General features: G+C 44.9%; 1 protein-coding gene and 1 long non-coding RNA gene across 3 annotated transcripts; both read left to right on the top strand.

The window, feature by feature from the left end:
- The first annotated feature begins 8,356 nt into the window (after positions 1-8,356).
- Positions 8,357-11,308, top strand: LOC125439083. Its single transcript, XR_007245476.1, has 2 exons — positions 8,357-8,487; positions 10,538-11,308. It is a non-coding gene; the product is annotated as an uncharacterized LOC125439083 (long non-coding RNA).
- Positions 11,309-16,647: 5,339 nt separating this feature from the next.
- On the top strand, positions 16,648-26,788 carry LOC125439724 (zinc finger protein 420-like). 2 transcript variants are annotated; one of them, XM_048508870.1, is made up of 8 exons: positions 16,648-16,951; positions 19,066-19,593; positions 19,883-19,931; positions 21,479-21,540; positions 21,807-21,933; positions 23,192-23,287; positions 23,988-25,277; positions 25,613-25,821. In XM_048508870.1, the coding sequence occupies exons 2-8, from the start codon at positions 19,435-19,437 to the stop codon at positions 25,675-25,677; spliced, it is 1,848 nt and encodes a 615-aa protein (XP_048364827.1). In that variant the 5' UTR covers positions 16,648-16,951; positions 19,066-19,434; the 3' UTR covers positions 25,678-25,821. The 2 variants fall into 2 exon arrangements, with proteins under 2 accessions (XP_048364827.1, XP_048364818.1); XM_048508861.1 differs by having other exon boundaries at positions 23,988-26,788.
- Positions 26,789-27,362: the final 574 nt, after the last annotated feature.

Raw genomic sequence — 27,362 nt, 5'->3', positions numbered from 1 at the left:
AAGGTTTCCAGGAGAACTCTCACCCATTACAACCACAAAAGAAACCCTGAAACAATAAACTCCAACATTTACAACATAGCAAAAATAAACAACTACCTTCCCAGTAGTTCCCAACAATATTGCAGTTACCTTAACAAGGTGTTAAGGGCTTATAGAAATCAAGATCCGAGTCTGGTAGCCTCATCTCCTCCAAACTACATGAGGTCTGCTGCAGCCTCTTGCTGCTTTGAGTCTCCACCCTTACTGGGTCAACCCATTCTGAGCATGGGGGTTACATCAACACATGGACACATGAAGTTGACTAATAGAGTCAAGTCAAGTTAACCTTTGTTGGCATATCAGAATAAAAGACAGAAAGGAAAAAAACAGATATCCATATATAAAATAGTAGATCTTGGACACATGAAGCTGACTAATAGAGAAGCAGACCCTTGGTCTGTCAAGGTCAATATTGTCCATACAGACCAGAATAACCTCTCCAGGGTCACATGGAAAGGACTTTCACATCACGAGATGTGAGTCACTTCTGACTCATGATGACCCCATGTATCAATGCTCTCCAACATGTCTTATCATAGAATCATTAAGTTGGAAGATACCACAAGGGCCATCCAGTCCAACCTCCTGCCATGCAGAACACACAATCAAAATATACCCAAGGGGCAATCCAGTCTATGTTTAGGAGGAGACTCCACCACCCTCTGAGGCAGTATATTCCACTATCAAACAGCCCTTGCTGTCAGGAAGTTCTTCCTAATGTTTAGGTGGAATCTCTTTTCCAATCATTAACAACCTTGCTTAGGTATTGCAAACTAACAGTGAATCTCCACTGCCACCGAGCTCAACGTTGTTTTGTCTCAGTTCCCCCTCCCCCTCAGAACTGCGACATCCTTGTCGCAGTTATGAACTACGCTTTTCTGCTGGAACAAGGTCGATACCGCTTTGAAGTGGGGAAGCATCGAAACGACACCTCATCCATTCAACCAATCACGAGCCGCTTTTGTGGCATGCGCAGAACGGGAGAGTTGTGGCAGGCAGAAAGCGCATGTAACTGTAAACTGTAAAAACTGTAAAAAAAAAAAAAAGAACGCTCCCATTTCCCGCCGTAACACAAGCGCCATCAATACATACTTTCGCTTGAGCAAGAACATCCTCTGACACCCGTCGTCATTGCTGGTGATCTAAACACCAGGATCGAAGAAAATGATTCAGCCCTAAGTCAAAGATGTGGCTTAAATTTGGATGAAATTCAATCTGACACCATATCTCAATGCAGGTTGTCCAGCGATCACACCATAAATCAAGCAGCTCCCCATTTGATAGACCTTTGCCTATCAGCAAATAGGGTAATTTTAAATGGTCTTCCTCCCTTTGATTACCCTGGAAAGTTCACGTTTAGATCTGCACGTGGGGTGAGTGTGACTGATTATGTAATAATATCGCCTGAACTAACAAAACGATCACTTTCTGCAATTATGGCTCAACGGAAAGTGAGCACTCTCCCCCTTCTTCTTAGACTAATAAACAAATCCCTTCAAAGCAAATCAGCTCAGGAAGAAGGGTCTTCCTGTCATGTCCTGCTTCGACGCAAGAAACTGAACTAAACATCGCTCATTCTATTTCTGATGATCGGATGGCTAACTTTCTTCAACAGTTAACTGCTGCAAGGACAGCAGAGGAGGTTTGTCAAATCTATAATGAACTGGTTTCCTATCTAACCATTCAGGGTTCCAGGAATCAATCACATCATAAATTTTCACATTCAGTGAATCCCTCCCACGTGGTTTGACGGAGAATGTATGAGCAGCAAGTCCCAACTCCGGAAGTTATTTCATCATTGTGAACTTAGAGGAAAAGTGTCGCTATCAAAAGAGTACCTCGCAGCTAGAAAGTCCTATCATGATCTTTTAAAGACCAAAAAGAAATTACATCTTACAAAGATTTGGAACAATCTCCATCAAGCCTTTAACTCCAGAGACAGCAAAAGCTTTTGGTTCATAATTAATTCAAGTGCGAAGCGAGCCCTATACAGCCATCAGTTCTCAGGTTTCGGTGGAAGCATGGATGCGGATATACCACAGGTTAAATCCACCCTTGAGCCATTGTCTGGTTTTTAAACCATTTAAAGCGGAGAAATGTTTTGATCGAGGCTGAAACAGAAGCACCAAGATGATCCCACCCACTTAGCTCGGTTCCAGGGGGCCAAATAAGTTGCTGTAGGGACAGCCTGGAATCGCCCTCCACTGAAGGGAACCAAGTCAACCTTAGCTCCCTTCTGTAGTGGGGAAAGCCCCTAAGTGTAGTGGCTTCCTTTATAGAGTCAATCTATCACACACTGAGTCTTCCTCTTTTCCAGCTGTCTTCAACCTTTCCTAATATTACTGTTTCTTCCAGTGACCTTTATGTCTTTATGTGACCAGCCTCAGTTTAGTCATTTTAGCTGCTAGGGATAGTTCAGACTTGATGTGATCTAGAACCCACTTATCTGATCTTTTTGGGTGGTCCATGATATTTGTAACACCGTATTTCAAAGGCATCTACTTTCTTCCTTGTCCAGCTTCCTTGTCAGCTTTCTTTATTGTCCAGCTCTTACATCCATGCATAGTAATAGATAATGCTATGACATGAATTAACTTGTCAGTGACATCAGAATATCAGATATATGCTCCTTTTTACTGAAGATGCCAAGAACTGAACCTGGAATATTTTGCATAAAAAGGAGATGCTCTACTATGGACTTTTTTTTCCGTGCATGCACTGCTGTGATGCTTCATAGCATCGCTACTTCATTGATGCCAAAAAAAAAGGGGGGGGGGTAAATGTCAGTATTAACAAATTTTAGGAGGAGAGGTGCAAAGCTGTTAGGTGAGGGACCAAAAAAAAATGACAGAGGAAACACTGAAATTGAGGTTTGGCAACTGTACAGGTGGCATGGAAAATGGCCTGTGGTTTTGGCAGGAAAAATGCATTAAAGTATGAATTTACTATAAGGGAAGCTGGTTTGGAAATGTTTTAGGCAAAAGGAATGCTGTAAAAGTGGTTTCAGATATCTTGGAGAAAAAGTGTTTTGGAAACATTTCCAAAGCCAAAGGGGGGAGAAAAAGCAACGTGGAACTCCATGGAGGAAACATTTTATTTCCCGCCTGAAAATGTCATAAACGGCTTGTGTGGAAAAGGCCGCACTCTTCATGTCCAGCCCTGATGTAAACTGGAAAGTCTGCAATTCAACAAGTTTAAAGCTTTCAAAAATAAATGGTTGTGTCAAGAAACGTCGTTGTTGTTTCTTATTTGTTTGTTTGTTTAATTCATGCCCCCTCATTTCTCCCCAAAACGGATCCAAAGTAGTTTACCTCGTTCTCCTCTCCTCCATTTTATCTTCGCAACAACCCTGTGAGGTTGCTTAGGCTGGCCCAAGGTTGACCAGAAAGCTTCTGTGGCACAAATGGGGATTCAAACTTGGATTTCCCATATACTAATCTGACACTCCTAAACATTATGCCCCCTCTGGCTTTCTAATGTCTAATCTAAGATAATCTAACCATTCCATAAAACAAGAAGGTCTTACAACTTTCCCTTTTCTATATTTCTATATTTGAAAAGATTACAAGCAGAGGTGGGATCCAGCAGGTTCTCACCAGATCCGAAGTGGAGTTACTAATTATTTATTATTTATTGCTGCGAGAGGGGTTACTAATTGGGTCCGCTTTTCCGTCTCCACGCCCTCGCCTCCCACTCTTTTCTTCTTTCTTGTAGCCGAATGCGGATGAAGTAAGAGGAGGAGGACCCTTTAACACTACTGTTTGGGTCCAGGGGACTCTTTACTTGCTTGGTAGGCTATTTATTTTGGCACTCTGTTCATTTTATGATAAATTGTGATTTACCATGATGCTTGGCCACTTAAAAGCTCTGTATTCCTGTATGTGAGAATGTTATGCTAATCTGTGTTAGCGAAGGTAGAAAACGGGATAATTCTCCCTGTTGGGCTGTTTTAAAAACATGTTTTACAAATATGGTAAAGTTCCTTGTATAAGGAGAGTATCCTTCTTTTGATTTCTAGAAACAAAATTAAGTATGTGAAAGTATTAAGTATTTGACAGGCAGTCAATTAGAGGAGAAGTAGCTGTTTCTGTTGGCAGTAGACGATAGGACTTGCTATAATTAGTTTAAATTATGGACAGAAAGATACCAGCTGGAAATTAGGAACTTTTTTTTACAGTAAGAGTTTTTTACAGTAACAGAGAAATTATTAATGCCCCGCCCCTGGAATGCCCGGCCACGCCCCCGTCATGCCCCGGCCAGCCCCATTGGCGCTACGCCATTGTTTGAATCCCACCACCTTAGGAACCTGTTACTAAAATTTTTGGATCCCACCACTGATTACAAGCATTTGTGATATGATTCCATACACACTGGTCTATTTACCCTGGATAATCATGTTCTATAACAGGGTCATTGTGCCCTCCCCTCATCAATGATATCGTCACCTAAACGAAGTGACAGATGTTTCATAACATATCTGGAGAAACATTAATGTGGAAAGTTACATTAGCATCAGGAATGCGTCCCCACCACCAGCCCAAGATGACTGATTGGGGCAACACGGGAACTGGCAGATCAGTGTCAATTCACAGATTGTCAATTCACACTTCCCACAAATTGACTAAGATCTAAGGAGGGAGGGAGAGAGAGAGAAGCCTGTGCAACAGGTAATGTAACCCGTCATCGTCTGGGAGTTGGTGATTCACCTAGTGTGCAATCCTATACGATAGATTACAAGAAACACTCCGCAAAGACAGTTTCAGTGATTCTGCGAATTTTCACCAGCCTCTGCAAACCCTCCAGCATTCCCCTGATAACAACCAGGCAGTATGTACCCATAATACCCTGTTTCCCCTAATATAAGACATCCCCGAAAAATAAAACATAGTAGAGGTTTTGCTGAAGTGCGAAATATAAGGCATCCCCCGAAAGTAAGACATGGCAAAGTTTTTGTTTGGAAGCATGCCCAACAAACAGAACACAGGAAAAATAAGACATCCCCTGAAAATAAGACATAGCGCATCTTTGGGAGCAAATATTAATATAAGACACTGTCTTATATTCGGGGAAACACGGTAACCTGCATTTGTACTGAAATCCGAGGGCTCCTGGCTGTCATACAACTTCTTTTCCACTGGCGCTCTGTTGTTTTCATTTGATTTCTATGGGGGGAAATGGCACCAAGTTGCAGCTGACATATGGGGACCCCATAGAGCCGTGGTGGCGAACCTTTGGCACTCCAGATGTTATGGACTACAATTCCCATCAGCCCCTGCCAATTGGCTGTGCTGGCAGGGGCTGGTGGGAATTGTAGTCCATAACATCTGGAGTGCCAAAGGTTTGCCACCACTGCCATAGAGTTTTTGAGACAAGAACACAATGAGGTGGGTTGCTATTGTCCACCTCTGACTAGCAACCCTAGACTTTCTTGTTGGCCTCCCATCCAAGTGCTAACCAGGACTAACTCTTCTTAGCTTCTGAGATGTGACAAGATCAGGCTATTCTGGGTCTTCCAGATCAGAGATGCGCAGAGGTAGTTTGCCATTGCCTGCCTCTGTCTAGCAATCTTGGACTTCCTTGGTGGTCTCCCATCCCAGGACTAACCAGGGCCAACCCTGCTTAAATCCCAAGATCTGACAAAATCAGGCTAGCCTGGGCCATCTAAGTCAAGCCAAGACATGTTCAGAGGTGGTTTGCCATGGTCTGCTTCTGTGTAGCAATTCTGGACTTCCTTTGGGGTCTCTCATCCAAGTACTATCCAGAGCTGACCCTGCTTAGTTTCTGAGATCTGATGAGATAAGACAAGCATGGAGCATTCAGGTCGAGGCAAGGGATGAACAGAGGTGGTTTGCCATTGCGTGCTTCTGCATAGCCATCCGGGACTTCCTCGGTGGTCTCCCATTCAAGCACTAGCCAGGACCAGCCCTCCTTAGCTTCTGAGGCCTGATGAGATCAGGCTATTCTGGGTCTTCCAGATCAGAGATGTACAGAGGTAGTTTGCCATTGCCTGCCTCTGCCTAGCAATCCTGGACTTCCTTGGTGGTCTCCCATCCAAGCACTAGCCAGGACCAGCCCTCCTTAGCTTCTGAGGCCTGATGAGATCAGGCTATTCTGGGTCTTCCAGATCAGAGATGTACAGAGATAGTTTGCCATTGCCTGCCTCTGCCTAGCAATCCTGGACTTCCTTGGTGGTCTCCCATCCAAGCACTAACCAGGACCAGCCCTCCTTAGCTTCTGTGACCTGATGAGATCAGGCTAGCCAGAGCAGTCCATGCTGACTTCTCTAATATTTATTTATTGCAACATTGATGTTCTATTTATCAGCCTTGGGTGGGTTGTTCTGAACCAGTTTATCAGTGGTGGGATCCAAAAATTTTAGTAACAGGTTCCCATGGTGGTGGGTTTCAAACTGGCAGAGGCGTGTTATAGCACCAATGTGGGGCGGTGGGGAACCTGACGGCAGGCGTGGCCGGGCATTCCAGGGGCAGGGCATTCCTGGGCGGGGCTGTGGCAAGGACGCAGCCGCTGCGCCGGTCCTTGGGTGGGAAACAAATGCACGCAGGCGCAGGCTGCCACGCACGCCGGAGCACCTCCTGCTAGACTGCTTCAAGTTCTGCCGCTACTGCTGATAGGAGGGGCGTAACTAAAGCAAAAATCACGTGGCAAAATCACCAATTAGTAACCCCCTCTTGGCACACACAAATAATTAGTAACCTACTCTCGGGAACCTGTGAGAATCTGTGGGATCCCACCTCTGCTCCCACCCAACCAGAAGATGCATTTTGTGGGGTAGGTGAGGCTGAGAGAGTTCAGAGAAAACTGTGACTGGTCCACGGTGACCTAGCAGACTTCAAGTTGAGGAGCAGGAAACAAATCTAGTTCAACAGATAAGAGTCTTGCCACTCATGTGGAAGAGTGGGGAATCAAACCTGGTCCTCCAGATTAGAGTCTGCCACTCTTTGCCACCTGAGGGTGGGACCGGTCATGCTCAGGGTCCCTGGACAAAACACTCAACACCCATCACTGTGGGAAAATTTTTTGGCCATAGCCAAACCATTTATTGATAAATATGCAAAGAAGCATGAGACACAGCATGGGATCTAATCTGTACACTGTACACAGCCCACGTGCCGTCCCCCAGTAAGCCTTTCCTCTAACCCGCCTATTGGAGCAAATGTAAACCTTTTGCTGCAATCATGGAACTCAGCTGGGTAGAAGGCCATATACTAAAGATCTGTTTACTGTAGTGTGACCAGACGTCCCGCTTCTGGCGGGACAGTCCCACTTTTGACTAATTTGTCCTGCGTCCCGCGGGTTTTTAAAAATGTCCCGATTTTTGGAAGGCTGCCGCACTGCCTTCTGGGGCGCTCCCCTTTTCCCACCCTGTCACAGGGCGGGAAACAGGAGCGCCCCAGAAGGCAGTGTGGCAGCGCGGGAGGCTGCCCCACGGCGCTCCCCTGTGACGGCGGGAAACGGGGGTTGGGCAGTGTGGAAGCCTCCCGCGTACCGCACTGCCTTCTGGGGCGCGCACGCACCCCCCCAATGGTGTCCCGCTTTAAAAAGGTGAAAATCTGGTCACCTTAGTTTACTGCTAAGGAGTGCATGCCTCAGTAGCCTCCACCTGTGTGTCCCGATACATGGCTTGCTCCACCCCTTGAACCTCTTACAGAGGTTTCCCTCAAGAGAAGTAGCTCCCCAGCTCCCCTCCCCAACAGATAAGTTCCCATGCGCAACCCACCCATCTGGCTGTATCCAAATTAAGGGAGAGGTGGGTGGGAGGCTCGTTGCCAGCCATGCTAAAAAGGAAGGGACAAAAGCCGGGCAGCCTTATAAGGCGCCCAGCCCCATGAAGTCACCCAGCATCCCTTCCAGTGCCCTCCCCAGCCCAGCAATGGGGGCCGCACTTATTCGTGGCCACTCTAAACCTCTATACTATGCTGGTTCTCAATTGGGTGGGGTCTGACTATGAAACAAATGCAAACAAACAATAAAAGGATGTACTATTGGCTCGAGTCTTTGCACACTGTAAGTCCATTTGCAACATCCCAGAGAGGGTAGTGATATGTAAGCGTTGTTATCTCTGAATGACACATGAGTTTTCTCCCAATTTTTTCCCCTTCAGTATTATTCCAGAGAAGGATCACCTCAGTTACCTACAAATTTTGTTGCAGGTGGGTGCCCCAAAATATTTCCATAGAAAGGAAACTGTGAAACATGAACAAATGGGGAAACAGAATTACTAATAGTTAAATCACCCATGAAAGGAATTTGGGTGGTTTCAGAAGGGATAACTTTGCTATGAGTTAATTAGAATCTTGTGAAAACAACAGGTGTCATACTCTCCCATGCCTAAGGAACGTATATAAAAACCTCAAGGCACAGAGGTACAGCACAGTCTTCCCTTGACGCAGAGACTCTTCACCTGAGTTCCTTTCGTTGGAAAAGCAGGTAAGGTTTGTGTTGTGGTTGTTAAGATCTATTTTAATATTGATGGTAGAGAAAGACTTGAAGATTTGTTTCCTTGGGAGTCTTTGGCTAACCAACTAGACAGATGTAGACGTTCTTGGCACCAAAATGTTATAATCTTTGGCTACAGTATGTAGAACCAGAACAAAAGAAAAGATGTGTGTGTGCGTGTGTGTGTGTGCATGTGTTGGCATGAATTTAAAACATGGGTGAAAAGTGAATAACCTGCACCCATTCCAAAATGTCCAAAACGCCATGGCATCTCAAAAAACATTCTAGTATTCTAGTTGGAGAGAGTGCTCCCAACTTTGGCTGTGAAGCTGATAGGACTTTGGCTCATTCCGCACACGCAGAATAATGCACTTTCAAACTGCTTTCAGTGCTCTTTGAACCTGTGCGGAATAGCACAATCCACTCGCAAACAGTTGTGAGAGCGGTTTGAAAACGCATTATTTTGCGTGTGCGGAAGGGGCCAAATCTGATGTTTCCTCAGTTAGTGAGGGATCTTTCATTGTCTGCAGGACTTGTCCGGAAGAAACTTCATGAGACAACAGAGCCTCTTTTCTGTAAAAGAAAAAAAATGTGTTGTGCTACCTCCACATTTTCATGAGAACTAGATTCAAGCCCCTTAGTATCTCAGGAACCAACAAGATTTTCAGTGTTGACGCTTTCAAAAGTGAAATCAAAACTCCCTTCAACAGATACCTAAGAAAAGAGCTTTGACTGTTGAAAGCTTATTCCTTAATATCTTGCTGGTTTCTACGGTGTAGCTGCAAGGACGATACTTAGAACACAGCCAACAAAATGTCCAAATCATCACTGGGTGCTTTCCGTATGCCTACTGATTACTAATTCGTCCTAAATGACTGTTGGAAAATGGATTCTGGGTACAATGGGAAGAACAATTCAAGAAGGATATTGAAAAGCCAGAATAGGTCCAGAGCAGGGCAACTAAAAATGATAAAAGGTCTGGAATCCATGCCCTATGGGAAGAGACTTAGGGAGTTGGGTATGTTTAGCGTGGTGAAAAGAAGGCGTGACATGATAGCCATGTTTAGATATTTGAAGGGATGTCATGTTGGTGAGGGAGCAGACTTGTTTTCTGCTGTTCCCGAACCTAAGACCAGCACTGGCGTAATGCCCATTGGGCAAGGTGGGCAGCTGCCCAGGGCATCACCTTGTGGGGGGGCATCAAAATGCTGGGTTCGTTTTTGGGTATTTTTAGTGGTTTTCCATTTTTGGCCTGCAGGGGGCGCAGTTTTTAGGCTAGCGCAGGGGTAGGGAACCTGTGGCTCTCCAGATGTTCGGCACCAACATTTCAACGACAATCATCAGGAGACTGTCAGCTTATTGCTACCCCCCCCAAGTTTGGTAGAGAACTGTTGGAATGGTTCAGGGGAGTCTAGCGTTATGGATTCCCAAAGGGGGTGCCCCAACCCCCATTGTTTCCAATGGGAGCTAATAGGAGATGGGGGCTACAGTTTTGAGGGTCCATAACTTTGGCCCCCCTGAACCAAACCTCACCAAACTTGGAGCGGTAGCATAAGGACAGTCTCCTGATGATACGCTGAAATTTTAGTGCTGATATGTCTAAAAATGCACCCCCTGCATGCACCAATGTCCTGGTGCAAAAAATTTTTTGGTCATGGTGGAGTGGCCGACCATGGGGGGGGGGGGGCATCCAACTCAGGTTTTGCCCAGGGCTACAGTTTGCCTCGTTACGCCCCTGAAGACCAGGAGTAATGGGTTCAAGGTGAATGAAATGAGATTCCACCTAAACATCGGGAAAAACTTCCTGACAGTCAGGGCTGTTCGACAGTGGAATGCACTTCCTCGGAGTGTGGCGGAGTCTCCTTCTTTGGAGGTTTTTAAAGAGAGGCTGGATGGCCCATCTGTCAGCAGTGCTTTGATTGTGTGTCCCTGCATTGGACTTGACGGCCCTTGGAGTCTCTTCCATCTCTATGATTCTATGATTCTTATCTGATTGATTACATTGTACTGTATCTATCCCCATCCTATTATGTCCCTTTAGATATACACCCGCTGGAAAGATGTCTTGTGAACGGAATCAATGCTACTCAACCTGTCCTCCCATGAGTGTGACTATTCAGCCACCACCCTTCACGCTGACCATTCCAGGACCCTCCCTCTACTGCCCTGACCAACCACTTTGCATTGAGCAGTACAACCCATGTTCTCCAGCCATTCAGGCCGTCCCCAGTTATGGGTCCGTCTCTGCAGCGGGAGCCTCCAGTTCCAAGGTCACTGGAATTTATTCTCAGAAATTCATGCAGCAAAACCGTCCTTGCTACTGATGCTGAACCCGACGGTCACAATCCACAAAAGAAAATCAATAAAATTAGAAATCAAGGTTAACTCTAGAAATGAATTCTTGGTATGTCCAGGTTCTTTCCAACTAGGCCCATAATGCAGAACTCCCACAGAACTCCAGTATGGCTCCAACCATTCTGGGACACATCTCGATACACATCTTGAGTTCATCGAAGGATGCAAATTTCTAGGCATCACTGTGTCTCCATAGGAACTGTAAGATCTGGAATGATTAAGACTTTTGAGCAAGTTATTCCTCAGGAAAGCACTTGTGCAATTGTCATGAAGAAATGCTTTGTCAAGGTTTTGAAAGGCCCCAAGTTTCACTGGGCAGAGTTGGAAAACCACTGCTGTAGACTAGACTATGTAAAAAGGGTGTGTGTGTTGTATTTGATGTTGCTCTTTTCTTTTCCCTGAAACAGTGGATTTGTGCATTCCTTCTATTGCAAAATAAAACCTTCACTTCGTCAAAGACTTGGTTTCTTGTTCGTTCAATTGTGGGATGAGTCAGTGAATGTAACAAGGTATCAACTAAGTATCATAAGAAAGAGCAGAAGTCCTGCTCTAGAAAAGTTCCCCTTTCACACTTGTTGCGTTACAGAAATAGCAGGCTTTTCCTGAGGAGAAAAGAGAGAACATAAGAACTAACCTGCTGGATCAGACCAGAGTCCATCTAGTCCAGCTCTCTGCTACTCGCAGTGGCCCACCAGGTGCATTTGGGAGCTCCCGTGCAGGAGGTGAAAGCAATGGCCTGCTGCTGCTGCTGCTCCTGAGCACCTGGTCTGCTAAGGCATTTGCAATCTGAGATCAAGGAGGATCAAGATTGGTAGCCATAGATTGACTTCTCCTCCATAAATCTGTCCAAGCCCTTTTTAAAGCTATCCAGGTTAGTGGCCATCACCACCTCCTGTGGCAGCATATTCCAAACACCAATCACACGTTGTGTGAAGAAGTGTTTCTTTTTATTAGTCCTAATTCTTCCCCCCAGCATTTTCAATGAATGCCCCCTGGTTCGAGTATTGTGAGAAAGAGAGAAACATTTCTCTCTGTCAACATTTTCTACCCCATGCATAACTTTATAGACTTCAATCACATCCCCCCTCAGGTGGAATCTCTGCCTGCAGTTCATGTATTTGCAGCCAGTGCCTAAGCAGGGGACTCTTCTGCCAGGATTGGAAATAGAGAGGGGGGAGGAGATCATCTAGTCTTCCTAGAGTCCTAGACCCTGGAGTCAGGTGGTGAAGGACGTGGCTTACGGGGTCCTATCAGAAGGGATTCCAGCCATATTCTAACCCAGAGGGAGACCTGCTCAACTTCCCCAGAGTTGCCACAGTCACCTTTCAGTCTAATCCTTGGAACAACATGACAAGAAAAATTATGGACTGGGAAAAAGTGGATCCCCAGACCATGAAGGTCGTTTTGCTGTCATGCACTTGGGGTATGGGGGGAGAAATACACCAAATCCTCAAATCCAACCACAACCTGCAGCAAATTCTCCTCTTGTGTGTGTGTGTGGGGGGGGGGGACCACACAGCTGATGCCTGGGAAATGCTCTGCAGGGCTCATCTTCCATGCAATCCTTAGGGAACAGAGCATGATATTTTCCCAACGCTTAGACAGGGATTCTTCTGCATCCAGTGGCTCCATCTTATCTGCTTCTGGGCCCCCAGGGTCTCTCCTTGGAGGCAAGAAGGGATCTCAGCCAGAAGGGAAAAGGGAGTTCAGGTCCCACCTTCCCTTGGCCACCCTTTGCTGGAAATCGAATTGAGGCGCACTGGGGAAACTGAGGCAGCCTCTCCCAGGACAAAGTCAGGAGGAGGTCCTTTTTTGCCCAGTGCAGAGAGGCATTCTGAACTCTGCAGGATTCATCCCTCCAGACTTCGGTAATATATCTCCTAAAGTTTTGCATAAGCCTCCCCAACCCCCCTTGCTTCCTGCAAATTCCTCTCCTCTTTTGAACTCTCCCAGGAATCGGTTGTTGCGGGGTTTCCAGCAGGGGCGTACCTAGGCCCGGGGACAAAACCTGAGTTTGGCGTATGGGCAGCCACCCTCTCCCACCATGACCAAACAATGATTTTTGTACCCCCCCCCCGGCGTATGGGGGTCCATAACTTTGCTGCCCCTAAACCAAACATCACCAAATTTGGGTGGTATCATCAGGGCAGTCTCTGGATGATACCCTGAAATTTTGGTGCTGCTAGCCTTAAAAATGCGCCCCCTGCAGGCCAGAACGTGAAAAAACACTTTAAAAATTAAAAAACACACAAATGACCCTGAAATGTTGGCGCCCCCCCATGTGACCAAATGGGGGACGTCTGGGGACATAGGGTACCCCCTGTCCCTAGGCAGGAATGCCACTGGTTTCCAGGCTGTGTGGCTGTGGTCTGGCAGATCTTGTTCCTAACATTTTGCTTGCATCTGTGGCTGGCATCTTCAGAGGTGTATCACAGAGAGTCTGAAGAGTCTGATAACATCATTGAATCCTACCACCCCTGGGGGTTGAGGAGTTAACAGTAGATGCCATCTTGTATTAATGCTAATTTTAATGCTGCATTTTAATGGGGAAGGTTTATATTTTATCTTTTAGAGCCTGTATTACTTAACAACGAATTTTAATTTGATTTGATAAATTGTGCTCTATCTATGTTGTTCACCGCCCTGAGCCCTTAGGGGGAGGGCGGTCTATAAACCAAACAAACAAACAAACAATCAAACGAACGAACGAACGAACGAACGAACGAACGAACGAACGAACGAACGAACGAACGAACGAACGCCAGGCACAGATGCAGGAGAAACTTCAGGAACAAGATCTACCAGACCACGGCCACACAGCCCGGAAAGCCCACAACAACCAGTTGAGTCCAACCATAAAAGCCTTCGGCAATACACTGAACATCTCCCAGAAATCCTCGGGTCTCTGCACATTTTGCTCCCTGCTTCTTTCACATTCAGCTGCCTGGTCAAATATACCACTTTTAGGCATTTTGTGGTGCTTCTTCCCATAAGCTTCGAGGTTTATTTCTCGCTGTTTTGGAATAGCAGACTTGGATCGCTGGAGGGTTCTCTTTTCCACTCTTCTATGGCTTAGGGAAGGTACAATTTTATCTATGAACTCAGCACAACTTCTTTCTGCCAGCAAGTAAACTTTTAGGGGGGGGGGGTGACTTTCAGCGTGGCATTGTCAGTGACCTTTGTTAATCTAAAGGATTTGTTTTCTAGAGCCTCTGTGTTGGAGCCAATGCAAGTCAATTGGCCTTCCTGGTTCCCATTATTTCAAAGGGGGCTTCCAGTCTCTCCTTTTGTTTCCAATGGCCAATTGCAACCTCTATCTGTGGGTTCTGTGGGGCAGAACTTGGAATGAGTTTGCAACAACAAAATTTTAAAAACAAAATGGTTTCCTTTCTTAACATATAACATCAAACATCAACATTTAACATCACACTTCAAGGTCCTGTTCAGGTTGCATTTCAAGTCCTTCTAGTTACAGTCTACTGAGACTGCCAAGTCCAATTCTTCTTTGCAAGTGGGTTGGCTCCTGAAGACTCCAAGGGCTTGATGAACAGGATTCAACATGATGAAGGTTTCCAGGGGAACTCTCACCCATTACAACCACAAAAAGAAGCCCTGAAACAATAAACTCCAACATTTACAACATAGCAAAAATAAGCAACTACCTTCCCACTAGTTCCCAACAACATTGCAGTTACCTGAACAAGGTGTTAAGGGCTTATACCAATCAAGGTCCGAGTCTGGTAGCCTTGTCTCCTCCAAACTACATGAGCTCTGCAGCCTCCTGCTGCTTTGAGTCTCCACCCCTTTCTGGGTCAACCCATTCTGAGCATGGGGGTTACACGGGCACCTCTATAGAGCCAGAAGGTGGTTGGGTTAAATTAGTAGGGTTAATAATAGTTAATGTGTGTGTAACCTCAGCTTGTGGGTTCTGTGGGGCAGAACCTGGAATGAGTTTGCAGCAACAATTTTTAAAAACAAAATGGTTTACTTTCTTACACATAACATCTAACATCAACATTTAACATCACATTTCAAGGTCCTGTTCAGGTTGCAATTTCAAGTCCTTATATTTACAGTCTACTGATACTGCCAAGTCCATTTCTTCTTTGCAAGTGGGTTGGCTCCTGAAGACTCCAAGGGCTTGATGAACAGGCTTCAACATGATGAAGGTTTCCAGGAGAACTCTCACCCATTACAACCACAATAAGAAACCATGAAACAATAAACTCCAACATTTACAACATAGCAAAAACAAACAACTACCTTCCCAGTAGTTCCCAACAATATTGCAGTTTACCTTAACAAGGTGTTAAGGGCTTACAGAAATCAAGGTCCGAGTCTGGTAGCCTTGTCTCCTCCAACTACATGAGGTCTGCTGCCTCATGCTGCTCTGAGTCTCCACCCCTTACTGGGTCAACCCATTCTGAGCATGGGGGTTACATGTGCTAGGAAGGGGTGGAACCTTTTCATTCCTCTGAGGGAGGCCGGTAATAATTAATTGGTCCAGCTATAGAAGTGGGGAAAGGCGAAATGAGATATAGATGAGCTCAACCTCCTTCTGACCTTCATCCCATTTCAAGATATGAAAGTGGTACCCTTCTTTGACTCTGGTGTTGTGTAATACCAGGTCTGCAAATAATATTAGAAAGATACATGATTACTTTGTAGCACATAACGTGGACTGGCATGTGTGACTGAGACCTGGGTTGGGGAAGGCAAAATAGTAGCCTTAAAAGAAGTTACCCCACCAAGTTTCTTGGTCCTCCACCAGTCAAGAACGAAGGACCGGGGTGGTGGTGATGATGCTTATTCCTGAGGTTTTGTCCTTCAGAGCAATTTCCATGGCAACGATCTTCAGCGCTAATTCTGTTGGCTGCTCCTTGGGGAGACCGATGCAGCCTCGGTCAGAGCAAAGCCAGGAAGAGATGCTTTTTTTGGCAGTGCGGAGTCCGTAAGGGTTAAAGGGAAGGAGTCTCCATTCCTAGAATGACATCAGCGCAGAGGATCCCCAGACTTTTCCCAGTCACTTCCGACTCCGGGGGGGGGGGGGGTCCCTTAGTGCAGAAGGGAGGGGGGGTCCCTTAGTGCAGAAGGGAGAGACAGGGAGGCAGCAGCGCCGGGAGAGTTTTTAGGAAACAGGTAGGCTGTTAAAATAAGATCTCCTTTGCAAAGCATCTCCCTGCTCTGAAGAGAGGACTAATCCAGGGGGCGGGGGCGGGGCTGCATTTGGGGTGTTGCAAAAAGCAGGCAAGAGAGAAAAGGAGTGTTTTTTTGCAAATAATCTCCTTTGAACAAATACGCAGATGGGGGGGGGGCGCATTTGGGATATTGCAAAAAAGCCCTGCAGGCTGCACAGTTCAGGAATATTCCCTTGGAGATTCCCCCCCCCCCCCATCCCCTGCTCGCTGGCAGCTGCTGAGGCGAGGAGGTGTACTAAAAGGGCAGGATTTGGAAACAAGGGGAGAGGCTGGAAGGCCCGTTTGGGTTAATGGGGGCCAGGAGTGCCAATCGACTTGCATCTGCCCCATTGAAACGCGTCGCAGCGCGAAAAAAAGGTAGCAAAGAACATGCAAAACGGATTTCAACGCCTCTGGACCCATGCAAGCCACCCCCGCGCTGGAAAGAGAGCCCCCGGGAACAGAATCTGTGCATTGTCTTTGCTCCCTCCCCCCCCCTTTTTTTTGCTATCATGTATGTCGGTGGAGCCAATGCACATCCATTGGCATTCCTGGTTCCCCTTATTTCAAACGGGCCTTCCAGCCTCTCCTTTTGTTTCCAACGGGCGATCCTGTCTTTTCTTTTTGAGTCCCTCATCCCCTCTACAGGTGAAACCGGTCTGAGGCTCCCTGGGAAAACTGATGCAGCTTCTAGCAGGGCCAAGTTCACTGCAGAAAGTCAGTCGAAGGGTTAAAACGAAGGAGTCTGAATCCCTAGAGTAGCATCAACAAAGACTTTCCACAGTCACTTCCGGCTCCATTTGCAGGGGAAGGGGAGAGACGGAGGAAGCAGTGCCGGGATATTTTTTTAGGATAGGGGTGAGAGATAAAAGGAGAGTTCCTTTGCAAATAATCTCCTTTATTAAGAGTTTTTAAGGAAACAGGTAAGAGATAAAAGGAGATTTCCTTTGCAAAGAATCTCCGTTGTTTGGAGGGGGGGAACAACCCGAAGAGGGGGTGCATTTGGGGTATTGCAAGAAGCTCTGCAGGAGGCACAGTTCAGCAGGAATATTCCCTTGGAGATTTCCCTCCCCCCCCCCCCCTTACTTGCTGAGAGCTGCTCTTCTTCCCAGGAGGTTAAGGTAAGGGGATGTACTAAAAGGACAGGATTGGTCTTTGCTAACTTCCAGGTGGGATCGGGAGATCTTCCATAATTGCAGCGGAACTTGGACAGATTTATGGAGGAGAAGTCGATCTATGGCTACCAATCTTGATCCTCTTTGATCTGAGATTGCAAATGCCTTAGCAGACCAGGTGCTCGGGAGCAGCAGCAGCAGAAGGCCATTGCTTTCACATCCTGCATGTGAGCTCTCAAAGGCACCTGGTGGGCCACTGCGAGTAGCAGAGAGCTGGGCTAGATGGACTCTGGTCTGATCCAGTAGGCTAGTTCTTATGTTCTTAACTCCAGACAATTAGGAGGGTGGACTCTATGACTTTCTGTCAAGTTGAGGTCTCTCCACAAAGCTGGCTTCCTCAGATTGTACCACAAAATCTCCCAGTATTTCCCTTCCTGGGATGCAAATCTAGTCAGGTCTGTCCCCAAGGTGTCCTGTATCAAGGGCCAAAATGGACCTAGGAAGGGCTCCGCCCCTCCCCTTTCCTAACAGAACAGAGTCTTGGAATAGTGTGGTTGCCTAGCAGCAGCCACTGAGGAAATCCACTGCTTAAAGCTACGGTTGTTCCTTTTATCATTTGGGGTGTTTTTTTTAACCACCCAATTTTTATTTTTGATTTTGCATTTATCTGTAAACTTTGGTCTCTTTTCGGGTTTGTAGAAAGATCTGTCTTGCCTCTACACTGCTCCATTTTGGGATTTAAATATTTATTTATTTATTTATTATTTATTTCTTAAATTTATATACCGCCCGATCCCCGAAGGGGATCCAAAGATTTACTTATATACCGCCCGATCCCCGAAGGGGATCCAAAGATTTGTTCAACTTCACTGTTAGTATATAGATCTATGTAGAGAATTCTCTGCTGCCTCTCCAATGAACTAGTCTGAGGTGACTTTAAAAAGCAAAATGTAATAAAAACCTAACAGATTCATAGTTATTAATTAAAATCCAGTGTGCGTACGAGGTTAAGAGCTCATGTATCTAATCTGGAGGAACCAGGTTTGGTTCCCAGCTCTGCCACCTGCTTTGGAGCTGGGAGGCTTATCTGGGGAATTCAGATTAGCCTGTACACTCCCACACATGCCAGCTGGGTGACCTTGGGCTAGTCACAGCTTCTTGGAGTCCCACCTACCTCACAGGGTGTTTGTTGTGAGGGGGGAAGGGCAAGGAGACTGTAAGCCCCTTTGAGTCTCCTTCAGGACAGAAAGAGGGGATATAAATCCAAACTCCTCCTCCTACACCTCCTCTTCTTCTTCTTCTTCCTCCTTCCTTCCTCCTCCTCCTCCTCCTCCTCCTCCTCCTCCTCCTTCTTCTTCTTCTTCTTCTTCTTCTTCTTCTTCTTCTTCTTCTTCTTCTTCTTCTTCTTTTTCTTCCTTCTAGAGCTTAAAACATAGATCTTTGAGCAGCTAAAAATGAATAAATCAAACCAAAGCATATTATACAGATGAATTCCTTAATGAAAATGTGCTCTTCAAATGCCTCGTTTTTCTCAGCTACGGTGCTCTTCAAACCTGTTGCTATATTCAGATTTCTCCTCTGCACAGCTGGTGGAAAGGTATGAAACCAGTCAGGGGGTCAAGGCCCTGCCAGGTTCAAGATCAGCTCTTCTTTGACTCCTTCACAGCTATATTGGCCCTGCTGCTGTTTGCTGTCTGAAAAGAGAAGTCAGAAAAAAATTGGGAAGCGGGCAGGGACACTTGGGAACTAGCACCCCGCCCCCTCCACATGCCAGGGCAGCATAGTGACACAGAAGACAAACACCCTTGATTCTAGAGTTTGCTTTCATGAATCAGAGCTCACGTCTTCAGTTGTAAATGTCATACATGTGCGCGTTTGTGTGTCTCTGAAATCTGAGTCTCAAAATCAGTCTTTCTTTGCAGGAGGTCACAGATGGGGCATTTGCCTTTGTAGAAGAATGTGATAGAGGAGGAAGGTGATCTGTTGATCCAGGTGGAAGCTCTTTTGGAGAGCAAGGGAAGATGCGTGAAGAGCTGGACACAGGTGTCCCTGAATCAAGAAAAGGCCTCTGTTCCTCGAAGGCTGAGAGCAGAAAGGAATTGTGGGAAGGAACCACGTAGAAGAGCCAGAGGGACCACTGATGTCCTCTCCTGATGTCCTCTCTCCTGATGTAGGGCGAGGAGTTCAAGCAGTTCTGCTATCAGGAAACCGAGGGGCCCTGAGAGGTTTGCAGCCAACTCCACCATCTTCACCTACAGTGATTGAAGCCAGACAGGCATAGCAAGAAAGAGATGCTGGACCTTGAGATCCTGGATAAATTCCTGGCCTTCCTGCCCCCGGAGATGGCGAACTGGGTCAGGGAATGTGGGCCAGAGATCAGTTCTCAGGCGTCAGTCCTTACAAGAGGCTTCTTCTTGAGCCAGGCAGAGGACACGAATCGGGACCAGCAGGTGAGAGGGATTGATCTAGGTCAGTGGTGGCGAACCTGTGGCACTCCAGATGTTCATGCATGGCCAATTGGCCATACTGGCAGGGGCTGATGGGAATGGTAGTCCATGAACATCTGGAGTGCCATAGGTTCGCCACCACGGATCTAGGTAATAGGGCGAGTTGGGGGAGGGGGGGCATGGGATACGATTCCCTCAAAATCATGGATTACCTCAACTTTTTAGAACCCACGCGATGCTTTTTCCGCTCTCTTTCCTCACCAGCTTCCTCAGATCCATTTTTCTCTTTCAGGTGCAGCGAAGGATCACACAGGAGGGTTATCGCAGTGGAACTCTTGCAGGTAAAACTGAAAGGGATGTCATTCCCAAAGTGTCGTTGGGCTGCAGTTTAGAAATTCCATCTGCGGAGTCAAAAACCTAGAATTGGTTTGAAATCACTCCAGGGTCACTGGACAAATTCAGTAAGGGAAATTAGGGCAAAGCTGCCTCCAAGCTCAAATAATGACGAGTCATGTTAAAAACTGAGAACAGAGCTCATTAGCCCAATAAAAAGATTTACAAAATTATAAGCTTTGAATAGGGCTTATGCTGTATTATTATCTAGTGCAGGGGTCTTCAAACTATGGCCCTCCAGATGTTCATAGACTACAATTCCCATGAGCCCTACCATTTGGCCATGCTGGCAGGGGCTGATGGGAATTGTAGTCCATGAACATCTGGAGGGCCATAGTTTGAAGACCCCTGGTCTAGTGTATTGTTGTTTATTAGAATCTTATGCATTAGAATTTTATTGTTTCTATAGTGTTGCTAGCTGCTGTGAACTCGATTCAGTGGGGGATAGTGGGATAAAAATCAAATATTAAAAATAGTAACTTCTAATACTTTTAAATCAACCCATTTTTAACCCATTTTTCAATAGAAAAGGGGTACCCAGAGATCCCATACCTCAAAAGGATGGTGGTAGAAGGCAGCAGTTGCTTGCTTTCAAAACTGTTCTGTGTGACTCGTTATTAACTGCCAGGATTTTGTCAAAAACCTGTTTGGTAATTTCTTTGTAAAAAAAAGTGGTCCTGTAAATAATCATGTTCGGCACTATGACATCACTGGACTCATCATTCTCTGTGAATATGATATCCTGTGATAAATAATATTACTGTATATATGGCAAACAGATCAGCAGGATAACCAGACGGCAGCAACAGGACAGTCATAGTCAAATGAAAAGCAATACAGTTGTACAAGGTGAGGTGAAAACATGCTGTCGTTGGTTCTTGAGAGTCTGTGCAGAGTTCTTTGTGGTAGTAAGAAGCTGAAGTAGTACTTAATCCCCACCCAATTTCCTGTGGATCCAGTTTCCACTGATCACTGAAAACTGATATTTATGCCCACTGGAGCTGCTGTTAACCACTGCGCCATGTAAGTAGTTTAGAGGAGAACATCAAGCAGATAGCTGATTCCAAGGTAGGGTAATGGTATTAGATTGGATAAGAATATTTTAGCCATGAAGATTCCTAGTAGTCACAATAATGCAGTTGGGCTGGCGTTGTAGAAGAGGGGAAAATCCGGACGAAGTCATGGAAATATAACAAATGCAATATGTCAGTGGCCTCATTCATTAGTAGCAAGGCTTCCTCTTCGCATAGGTTCTGATCCTCCTCACGTGCCACCAGATTCCGGGATTTGTTAGCTTAGTTTCTGTCATATATTTACCATCGCCTGTTCTTGGCATATCCTCCTGAATTCTGTACTATTGAGTAACAGACCACCCTTTTGTGTAAGATAACCATATTAAGACCAGAGAGGAAAAATCTTATTTTCTCTACGGGAATGAATTGCAAAGTCCTCCGAAAGTATAGAACGCCTTCCATTTACCTCCTTCTACTTCCAGGTGGTGCCGTACCTTCTTTGCCATCTTGGTGGGGCAGAGAGAATTCCTTCAAGACTGATTGGGTAAGTGTGGAACTCTGGCTCTTCCCCCGGGGAAGCTCCTCCCACTTCCCGAGACCAGGATGAACCGACCCAACCCCCCAACCCCTCTCCTTTCCCTCTGCTGCTGTCTGTGCTGCTCGCTGGATGGAAAATGTAAAAGTTTCATGGAGCTTCAGATCCTGAACTTTGAAAGTTTACGATGTCCCTTTTGTATTGGCATGAGAAGGGGGAATGTTCCTTGCATTGTTTATGAAGAGAGAGGAATATTTGTTTTCTCCTCTTTTCAGGGTCTGGTGACCTTTCAGGAGGTGTCTGCTCATTTCTCTGAGGAGGAGTGGGATCTGCTGGATCCAGACCAAAGAAGGCTTTACAAGGAAGTCATGGAGGACAATTGTCAGAATGTGGCCTCTCTGGGTAAGGTTCTTCTTTCCCTGGATTCACAGATGCTGAAGGCTGAAGCCCTTCTTTCTAAGAAGGACGGCCACCTTGGTTTGGATGGTCCAGGCTATACTAGCCTGATCTCAGCAGCTCTCAGAAGCTAAGCAGGGTCAGTCCTGCTCGGTACTTGGGTGGGAGAGCACCAAGGAACTCCAGGGATATTCTGCAGGGAAGGTAATGGCAAATCACCTCTGTCCATCTCTGACCTTAAAAACCCTACTGGGTCATTGTAATTTGTCTGTGTCTTGACAACACTTTCTGTAAGACCCAATGACCTTACAGCCTCTTATGGGAACTGAGGAGACAGAGCAGAAGGGATGAATTGGGGTCCTTCTGGGGCGTTCATTCTACTTACACCAATCTAGACTTAGGCATGACTCACACATTCCTCAAAATGAGAGGAAAGATCCCTATGAAACAAACCAAGAAAAACAGGATTTTTGTAGGTGAATTTTGTCTCTTTATCATGGTTAGATTATCTGGCTGAACTTCTTCCTGAATTGACAGCTTGAATTCAGTTGTGCAGGTGCTGTTTTCCTGTTCTGGGCTGGAGGGAAAGGGAAGATAATACATCATGTTCTGAGCTCTTTCCAGGTTGATTGGTATATTTAAAAACTCTTAATTCCAGATCTATAAGTCTGAAAAATAATTTCAGGATCATCCGTATGGCTTTTTGAGATCCATCCAAATTCTGTTGGATCTCTCAAAGGCAGATGAGCCCTTAATCAGTCACCCTTTGCTGGAATACTGCTTTAGATGTTGTCATACACATACAGTTGTCGAATTCTTCCTGCCTTGGTAGAGAGCTAACATAGGCTGATTCCGCATGGGCCAAAAAAAGCAGTGTGAAACCGGTGTGAAAATGGTGTAAAAGGGTTTAAAATGGTGTAAAAGGGTTTATACTGTTTTCACACCGTTTTCACACTGCTGTTTTTGGCCCATGCGGAATCAGCCATACTGTATCTTGTTAGTTCTGTCTGGGCTAGAGTTTCTCGTCAGTGCTAGAGTGCTGAAGTTTCCTCCTCGCTCCTCCTACGCTTTCAGGTGATCTCCATATCAGCAGCTTGAATCCCCCTCCTCTCCCATTGTTTATCTTTCAGGAGTTTTAAAAATCATGTTTCTCCTTTTTTTGCCATTATTGGTAGCTGAAGTTCAGATACCCTGGTTTAAACATCTGAATGTCCCTTATTGTTGGAATGTCTGGAAATAACTGGTCTGTTTCTTTCCCTTAAAGAAGGATTTTTGGTTTCCGAACTTGATTCCATGGTCCTACTGGAAGGAGCAGGAGATCCACTTGCCCAAGACCCAAAAGAAAGAAAGCGATCAGCAGGTAACAGCATACTTGTCTGGTGGATGTTCGTGGGACCCCTCGTGCTACATTTTAGCAGCTTGGGAAGGGGGAGGTTCTGAAAAGGCAATGACCCAAGAACATTTGGGAAAGTGGTCCCAAATGCGAAAGAGGACTTAAAACAGGGAACAAAATGCTGGCTTGCTTGTATGTAAAATTGGTAGGAATATTTATACAGTTGTTGATATTAATACACATTGATCTATTTATGTTTCCTCTCCATATTTATTAATGAGCAAATTTCTGTAAGATGGATCAAATACCATTAGCCTAAAATCCTAAATACTGCTTAAATGATCAATGTATAAAGTCTAGAGGCACAAAAGCACATAAAATAGCTATTGTTACCTCAGAATATGTGTTTTTGCCTGGCTTTAAACAGATAGAAGAGCTTGGCCAGATGTCCCTCTAACCAATCAGCCAACTAGAGTCCTCAGGTGTTTCACAAGAAGGATAGCCAGACCCAAATCACCTCTTTTCAGAGAATACTGCCTCTGAACATGGAGGTTCTACTGAGCTACTGTGTCTGTGATGGGAAGCATCAACAGCTGGTAATGCAGGGCAGGATTTGTCTTCCCTTCAAATTGATTTCGATTTTGTTTTTCTGAAGAGCAGTTAATGTTTTCCTTCCTTGAATCTGCTTTTCCCAGAAGGTCTTACCAATCTTTTCTCTTTATTGCAGTGGATAATATTCTCCAAAACAAATCCAGTAGAAAACCTCAACACCTCATTTATGGTGAAAAAAAGACAAAAAGAAGCACAGAAATAAAATGGAAAATGGGGAACAAATCTTGTGTTTTGCAAAGTGCTGAATCCCAGATATTTGATACATATGGAAAAATTAACAAAACTGAGAAACCAGATAAGTGCTTGGAATGTGGAAGAAGTTTTGGTTCAAAGGGAAACATTCCTGGACATCAGCGGCACACAACGGATATACATAAATGCCTGGCATGTGGAAACAGCTTTTCTCAAAGTTCATCTCTTACTCAACATCAACGGGTCCACATTGGGGAGAAACCACATAAATGCTTGGAATGTGGAAAGAGTTTTTCTCGGAATTCAGAGCTTATTGTCCATCAACGGGTCCACACTGGGGAGAAACCATATAAATGCTTGCAGTGTGGAAAGAGCTTTGCTCGTTATTCAGATCGTAAGAAACATCAACAAATTCACACTGGGGAGAAACCATATAAATGTTTGGAGTGTGGAAAATGCTTTGCTAAGAGTTCATCTCTTATTCAACATCAACGGGTCCACACTGGGGAGAAACCATATAAATGCTTGGAATGTGGAAAACCGTTTTCTCAGAGTTCACATCTTACTAAACATCAACGAATCCACACTGGGGAGAAACCATATAAATGCCTGGAGTGTGGAAAGAGCTTTGCTCACCAATCTTATCTTACTCAACATGAACAGACCCACACTGGGGAAAAACCATATAAATGCTTGAAGTGTGGAAAGAGCTTTGCTCGGACTTCATATCTTAGTGACCATCAACGAATCCATACTGAGAAGAAACCTTATAAATGTTTGGAATGTGGGAAAAGCTATGCAAAGAGTTCATCTCTTACTAAACATGAACAAATCCACAGTGGGGAGAAACCATATAAAAGCTTGGTGTGTAGAAAAGGTTTTGCTCAAAGTTCATATGTTACTCAACATGAACGAATCCATGCTGGGGAGAAACCATTTAAGTGCTTGGAGTGCGGAAAGAGCTTTGCCCGGAGGTCAGAGGTTATTGTCCATCAGCGAATTCACACTGGAGAGAAACCATATCAGTGCTTGGAGTGTGGAAAGAGCTTTGCTCACAATTCACATCTTACTCGACATCAGCCTATCCACACTGGGGAGAAACCATATCAATGCTTTGAGTGTGGAAAAAGCTTTGCTCGTTATTCAGATCTTAGTAAACATCAACGAATCCACACAGGGAAGAAACCATATAAATGCTTGGAGTGTGGAAAGAGTTTTGCTCACAGTTCATATCTTACTCAGCATCAACTTATCCACACTGGAGAGAAACCACATAAGTGCTCAGAGTGTGGAAAAAGCTTTGCACGAACTTCATCTCTTACTAAACATCGACGAATACACACTGGGGAAAAACCATATAAATGCTTGGAGTGTGAAAAAAGCTTTGCTCAGAGAGAAGATCTTACTAAACATCACCGAATCCACACTGGACAAAAACCATATATATGCTTGGAATGTGGGAAAAGGTTTGCTCAGAGTTCACATCTTACTAAACATCAACGAATCCACACTGGGGAGAAACCATATAAATGTTTGAAGTGTGCAAAGAGCTTTGCTCAAAGTACAGATCTTACTATCCATCAACGAATCCACACTGGGGAGAAACCATATAAATGCCCGAAGTGCGGAAAGAGCTTTGCTCACAAATCATATCTTACTCAACATGAACGAACCCACACTGGGGAGAAACCATATAAATGCTTGGAATGTGGAAACAGCTTTGCTCAAAGTACAGCTCTTATTATCCATCAACGAATCCACACTGGGGAGAAACCATACAAATGTTTGGTGTGTGGAAAAGGCTTTGTTCGGAAGGCACAGCTTATGCAACACAGACTAAGTCATACAGGGGAGAAACCATATAAATGCCTGGAGTGTGGGAAGGGCTTTGCTCAGAGTTCAGATCTTACTAAACATCAACGAATCCACACTGGAGAAAAACCATATAAATGCTTGGAGTGTGGCAAATGCTTTGCTTGGAGTTCAAATCTTACTAACCATCAACAAATCCATTCTGGGGAGAAATCATAAAAGTGCTTGGAGTGTAGAAAAAGTTTTGCATGGAGTTTCATCCTAGTTGCTCATCACCACATCCACACTGGGAGAAAGCAAATAAATGCTTGGTGTGTGGAAAAGGCTTTGCTCAAAGTTCAGATCTTATTAAACATCAACGAACCCACACTGGACAGAAAAAGATATAAATGATTGGAGTGTGGAAAAAGCATCTCCAAAACCACACTGGGGAAAATTATATAAATGCTTGAAGTGTGGAAAAAGTTTTATTCACAGTTTCATTCTAGCTGCTCATCCCCACATCCTCTCTGAGGAGAAACCATGTAAATGTTTGGAGTGTGGAAAAAGTTTTGCTCTCAGTTTCATCCTAGTTGCTCATCACCACAATCACACTGGGGAGAAGCTCTATAAATGCTTGGATTGCAGAAAAAAAGTTTTGCTTGGATTTCACATCTTACTACATAGTATCAAATCCATATTGGCAAGAAACCATATAGGAGTGTGAGAAAAGCTTTGCTCAGGATTCCCATGTTACTAAACATTAATGATTCTACACTGCAGAGAAACCATATAAATGTTTGGACTGTGGAAAAATCTGTGCTCAGGGTGGCTTCCAGCTGCTCATGACCAAATCCTCACTGTGGAGAAACCATGTTAATGTTTGTAATGTAGAAAAATGTTCCTTGGTTTTGAGATCTTAGAAGAAGAAGAGGAGTTTGGATTTATACCCTACCGTTTCTTCTGTAAGGATGCTAAAAGAGACTTATAAACTCCTTTCGCTTCTCCTCACAACAGACACTTTGTGAGGGAGGTGGGGCTGAGAGAGTTCTGAAGATCTGTGACTAGGCCAGGGTCAATTAACAATAAACAAAAAACACTGCCAGTCTTGCTGCTTAAGAACACAAACACACAAACTTTGATACTGACTACTAATTTACTAAGTGAATTGAAAAGTGAAAATAAGTTAACTACTGTCTAAAACATCTATGAACATACATAAATGCAATAAGTTACAAAAAATACAAACCACTAACAATATGCATATACAGAAAATACAATTGTATACATAGGAACAATTATGATCTGGGAATTCTTTTTGTTTTTACTGTGTAATGAAACGCAGATTGAATGTAAAGATACAGTCCTTTACTGTCAGCATACATGAAGGACTTAGTTAGTGGTTACAATAGCTGTACACCTTTAGGAGTGCAAAAATATCCAGAATAAGGTATTCTAAAACACCATTCGTGATATTGAGACATTTTCGTGAGCTCTTCGTCAGTAG

This window comes from Sphaerodactylus townsendi, linkage group LG01, assembly GCF_021028975.2.
Source record: "Sphaerodactylus townsendi isolate TG3544 linkage group LG01, MPM_Stown_v2.3, whole genome shotgun sequence".
Classification (NCBI taxonomy): domain Eukaryota; kingdom Metazoa; phylum Chordata; class Lepidosauria; order Squamata; family Sphaerodactylidae; genus Sphaerodactylus; species Sphaerodactylus townsendi.
The sequence above is the reverse complement of the archived record's forward strand: the minus strand, read 5'-3'. Positions and strand labels throughout refer to the sequence as shown.